At 40.2% G+C, this 6,000-nt stretch overlaps 1 protein-coding gene across 2 annotated transcripts in view; it reads right to left on the bottom strand.

Moving 5' to 3' along the window:
- Positions 1-200: 200 nt before the first annotated feature.
- Positions 201-6,000, bottom strand: part of LOC148118200 (mas-related G protein-coupled receptor member B2-like) — a 79,432-nt gene continuing 73,632 nt past the window's right edge. For both annotated transcript variants that reach the window (XM_087901383.1, XM_087901384.1), the window contains exon 2: positions 201-3,746. In XM_087901383.1, coding sequence (XP_087757509.1) covers positions 2,753-3,746 — 994 coding nt within the window. In that variant the 3' untranslated portion in view covers positions 201-2,752. The remainder of the gene's footprint in view (positions 3,747-6,000) is intronic.

Genomic DNA, 6,000 nt, shown 5'->3' with positions numbered 1-6,000 from the left:
AACTGCCTATAAAAGTGTCAAGTATGAAAGCAAGTAACATATAGACCGGCACATTATTTATAGAAATATAGGTGTATGTATGTATATAAAAGCTTTTACTGATGAAAGTGTCCCTTAAGGTGACACAAAGCAGGGAGGGAGGATAAAATGATTTGGAGGGAGAAAAAGGATTGGAAATTATGATAATCTCAAAATATAAAAGAAAACTATAACATGAATATGAAGAACAGAAATGTTGTCACCGGATGCCTATTTGAAAACAAAGCCACTTCAGCTTAATATTAAGTGATGGACAAATAAATATGATATAAACAAATGTATCATTTGCATGTTTATTGAATAATTCTTCACAACACTCAAGGCAGAACACTAAACCAAAGAAGGAATAATGAGTTATTGATCATGAAAATGTAGCAGTCATGTACAGAACATGACTCCTCAACTGCTAAGAGCAAGAAGTCCTGGACATTTGCTATAGTATGGGTGATTTAATGTATATTGTCCTATGCTGTATAGGATGAAAGTGAGGCAAAATATCACATAATCTCATTTACAAGTGGACTTTATTTTAAAGAGTCAATATATAGAGAATGGCAATATGATAACAGTTAAGTCTTTTAGTGAATAAGGTACCGAAAAGGAAAAACATAGGAAAAATATTGAGTAATATAAGTGTAAGATGAAGCAAAATTCATTGTCTTACTTCATTTTTGGTTACTGTGAGGAGACACCATGAAGAAGGCAACTTTCAAAAGAACATATTTATTTGGGGACTCATAGTACAGTCCATGACCGTCATGTCAGAGAGCATAGCCGCAGGCATTTCTGCAAGCATGGAATTAGAGTAAAAGCTATGTCTACACTTACTTGTGACCCACAAACTTGAGGGGTAGAGATGAAGAGACAACCAACTGGGAAGGGCACAGGCTTTTAAAACCTCAAAACCTACCCGAAGTGACATATCTCCTCCAACAAGCCCTTCACTCATGATCTTTCCCAAAACATTCCACCAATATTGCACCAATCAATCAAAGCTTATTTGGCTCATTCTATTCAAACCAGAACAATTCACTCACTGGCATCCATAGGCTTTAGTTGTATCAAAAAGCGTGGTGGCGGAAAAAGAAGTAGGCAGGCATGGTACTGAGGAAATAGTTGAGTGTGTCCACTAGCTTAATACAAAGGGAGAGAAAGAAAAAGAGAGAATGTAGGAAAGAAAGAGAGGAAATAGAAATAAAGTGGGTTTTTGAAACCTTAAAATACAGCCCAGTGACACTTCCCCCACAATGAGGTCCCACCTCCTCATCATTTCCAAACAGCTCCACAAAGTGGGGACCAAGAATTCAAATACACTTCACTACAGGGGCCATTGTCATTCAAACTACCACAGTAATAAACAGCGTGAGATCTCTATGCAATAGCAGTGTATTGCACACAGTCTTTTGCTAAAAATGAAGCTTTTTCACAAGGAGAAAAAAAATATTTACAGGAGATAATGTATACATTAGTTTGTTCAAATGTTAACGATCATTCCACAACATGCTTACCAATAGTCATGTTACTGTCCTCCAATTTGCAATCTAAATTTTAGTTCAGGATAGAAATTTGTAGAGTACTGACCTCTGATCCAAAGAGTTATGACTGAATAGGACATGGAATAAGCAGAGTAAGAGACCTTGTGGGCCTTTATTGATTCTCAGTCCTCTACTCACAATTGCTTAAGGAAATTTCTTGGGTTTTCCTCTTTTATATATCCATACTATGCTCTCTTAATTATGCTTCCATTGAAATTATCACATACTTCAGCTTTAAAATTGGAACAGCATTTTATAGAAAAATGTTACTAAAATAAGCATAATTCAAGAAATAAAAGCTGTGGGCTCTGCTAATGGACCACATAAATTTGAAGCATGGTTGATTTCAAGGGAACCTGTCCTAAAGAACTTCTTTGGAAATTAGTCTTAAAGAATTAGGCATTCAGGGAGAGGGAGATCATGGCAAAGAAGAGAGGAAGAGAAATGAATTGACCAAGGAATGCTAAGCAAGGCCTTGTGAAGGGAACCTCAGATGACATTCTCCCTCTCCCTTCAGATATGCAAGGAGATTGACAGATCTCATTACAATACCTGACCAGACTCTTTCAATGTGGAAAAAGACAGAACAGTGAATTTGAAGGCAAGGAAACCACTTAGTGAGAAGAGATTTAAGATAGAGTTCTCTTGAAAATGTATATTTGTTTACTAAACAATTTTTGTAAGAAAGATCATAGCTACATAGATTCTTGAAAACCTATAGACATTAATAAGAACTGGCATTGTAAGGTATATCTGTTTAACTCTTGAAACAAGGAAAAATGCTGTGAAAAAAGTTTAGTAAACTATAGCAATTATTTAACTGCTATAAATTTAAGTGCATAAGAAATGTAAATCATTTCTGCACTTTTTATGCCTTATGATGAAGTAGGGATTTCTCATCAGTGGGAGCAATCCATATACCCAGAGCACTTAAAGAGAGCCCCTTTAAATGGACTTGATGGGGCCCTGTGTAAGAAAACTTCAGAAATGCTGCAGTCAGTGCTTGCATAAAAAGTTTTGGGTCACTCCACTTCCACACAAACGGTTGTTCTTTTTAAAAACTGGTTGAAGTCAGGTGAAAAACTGAACAAGGTTGTGAAAATAATCCACACATATGGGAAAAAAATTTCTCTCTCAAAACTGCTTCTGTCTCATGAAAGCATTTCTCAGCCACTGCACTACAGCTGTTCTTCAGTCTCTCTTGAACAGGCCCTCTCTCCACCTTCCTCCTCAGGAGTGTCCTGCAAGGCTTTCTGAAGAAACAGCTTCAGAGACTTCCGCTGGGACCTGCGGTGCCTGATGGAGCCAATGAAGAAGTAAATGATGGGGTTGGCACAGCTGTTAACACAGGATAGAAGTACTGTCACATGAAGATCACACATTTTAACATAATCCATTTGTTCAAACCATTGGTAGAGGAGAAAGTAGATGCCCAAGGGGAGACCAAAGATCAAGAAGAAGAGCACTGTGAGTACAATGATCACACACAGCCTGGTCACAGGGATCCTCTGTGTGCCACAGATTATCCTCACCAGCAAGGTGAGGCTGGACCCACAGAGAACCACAAATAAAACAATTGTCCAATAATTTGAGATATAAATTAATGCATCACATGACAAAAATGAATTACTGTTAAGAAGGAAGCCACATGCCTCCCCATATAGGAGACTCAAGAGCAGGGACAGAATCCAAAGCAAGGCACATGTGACAGCTGATGTGAGCCTTGGGCGTCGACAGCGATACCAGATGGGCCACAAAACAGACAGGCAGCGCTCAACGTTAATGGCACTGAGAATGCTCAGGCCAGAAAGATAAGCAAATTTTTTCACAACAGTGAGAAATACATAGATGTTGATGGAAATGAAGAAGATGTGAAAGACATAATAAAGGCAATGTACAATTTGAAAACTCAGGAAGAGAAAGTCAGCCACAGCCAGGTTGAGGATATACACAGAGAAGGCATTCCTGCACATTTGGAAGCCCAGAATCCACAACACAATGGCATTTCCTGCTATCCCAACCAGGGAAAAGATGAGGGAAAGATAATTTATGGCTTGGAACATGATTTCACAATGTGAAGAAGCAGAGTGGATGCTTCCATTTGGTGCTGTGATGGTAGTCTCCCAGGTTGAGATGTTGGAATCCATGCTTAGGAAATCTCCACTAGTGCTCCTGCAACAAAAAATAAAGGACATGAGCACATGCTGTGCACTCTTTGATTCCCAGGACTACCCTGCTCTGTGATAATGACTGAGCTGGTTCATGAGGAATAGAAACAGGATTGGGTAGATTAAATAATTTATCAAATGAAATATGTATGAAGCATTAATTTGAATCCAATCTGTATTTTTGGGCTATCTACAACCCATGCCCTATACTCATGTAAGAGTAGACGGTGGTCCAGTAGAGACATTCAGGGTAACTGTCCATGTGAGAAAGAAACAGAGCCATGAAGTCCAAATTCTTTCTGTCCTAAAACTGGTTCCTTTCTGGTACAGGAACTTGGAAGCCCGAAGCATGACCATCAGCTAGTCTCAGTCCTGGCAGGGAAGGTTGCCAAATGGGAAAATATGGAAATCATGAGAGAAAGTCATGAAGGAAATGACAAATCTTGCTAAGACCAGTATGAAAAGAAGCAAATGTACAGACCAAGGCTAATAAGTCTCCATTTCAGATTTGAAACTAGAAATCATGGAAGTCATTGAAGATATTAAGCATATTTCTGTTGTTGGTTGCTATATCACAATTATACATCTCTCTAATGAGACACAGTGGGGAATCAAGACTTTACACTGAACAAATGAATAAGTTAATCATATACCAAAGAGTAGATTCAGATTGAGAGTAAATGTTTTACATAAATTTTAGAGCAAGTTAATACTAAAAAAAAATATACAAAAGGAAGAAAATTTTATTGCTGAGCTTTCTGTCATTGGAAAAGTCTAGTGTGTTTGAAATAATGACTTATGCTGCAAGATGACTAATGATGAACTTCGTGATCTCAAACCCAGGAATGTACAAAAAATGATGATATTTATGGCCTTAAGGTGTTTCAGCCCAAATTTAGGCATTGATTTGAGGTTAACTGATCTTCCCACTCCCTTAATGAAAAAATGAAATTCGTAGAAAGAGAAAATCAAGAAATATCAGACAATAGAGGAGGGCTATGGAGAGTTCTATGAGTTCAAGCACAATCTAAGTTACCTCAGGATCCAGCAATGCCACTCTTGGGCATATACCCAAAAGATATTCAATCATACTACAGAAACATTTGTTCAGCTATGTTACTAGTATTATTTGTAATAGCCAGAACATTGAAATATCCTAGATGCCCCTCAACCGAAGAATGGATAAAGAAAATGTGACAAATTTACACATTAGAATACTACACAGCAGTAATAAAACAATGGCATCTTGAATTTTGCATGCAAATAGATGGAATTAGAAAACACTATCCTGAGTGAGGTAACTTAGACCTTAAAAGAAGAATATTAGACCAGCAAGGGGCACTGACTGCTAGCAGACAGCCATCGGATGGGTGAGTTTGCTTCTGGCCCACGGTAGGAGCCCAGCGAGGAAGAGTTCAGACTTTCCCCAACCCCCTAGACTCCCAGGTCACCCTGCAGTGGTGGCTCCACCCTGCTAAGCTCTCCCGTCTGCCATCCCAGCTTCCATCCAGGTACACCTTCCTATATTTCTCCCTTCCCCCTGGGGCCATAAAATTTCCCCAGCTCAGCTGCCTTCTGCACTGGGCCTGGGCTGTAGGTGCATCCCAGGAGGAGGCAGTTCCTGTGTTTTAAAAGCCTGCCTGAGGACAGGTGGGCCCTGTGTCAGCTCAGCGAAATTCCTGACCAGCAAGGGGCACTGACTTCAAGCAGACAGCCATCGGAGGGGTGCGTTTGCTTCTGGCCGGCGACATGAGCCCTGTGAGGAAGAGTTCAGACTTTCCCCGACCCCCTAGATTCCCAGGTCACCCTGTAGTGGTGGCTCCAACCTGCTAAGCTCTCCCGCCTGCCATGCCAGCTTCCATCCAGGTACACCTTCCTGTATTTGTCCCTTCTCCCTGGGGCCATAAAATTTCCCCAGCTCAGCTGCCTTGTGCACTGGGCCTGGGCTGTAGGTGCAAGCCAAAAGGAGGGAGTGCTTGTGTTTCAATAGCCTGCCTGAGTAAAGGTAGGCCTTCTGTTGGTGAAGTCCCTGCCCAAAAAGGGAATCTGACCCGGTACCAGAAGATCCAATAGAGAGCATTTGAAGGAAGAGATGGGCAGACGTCAAGGCAAGACCTCCTCCAACAATCTGAGAAACAACATGAAAACACCAGATCCCAATGACCCTGCAATAGAAGGACTTGAACACCTTAATCCAGAAGAAGCTGAAAAAAATGCCATTATGAAAGCAATACAGTCCCTTAAACAGGATTTGAATA

This window comes from Myodes glareolus, chromosome 24 (assembly GCF_982192425.1).
Source record: "Myodes glareolus chromosome 24, mMyoGla1.1, whole genome shotgun sequence".
Classification (NCBI taxonomy): Eukaryota; Metazoa; Chordata; class Mammalia; order Rodentia; family Cricetidae; genus Myodes; species Myodes glareolus.
This window is presented reverse-complemented; position numbering and strand designations above follow the sequence as displayed.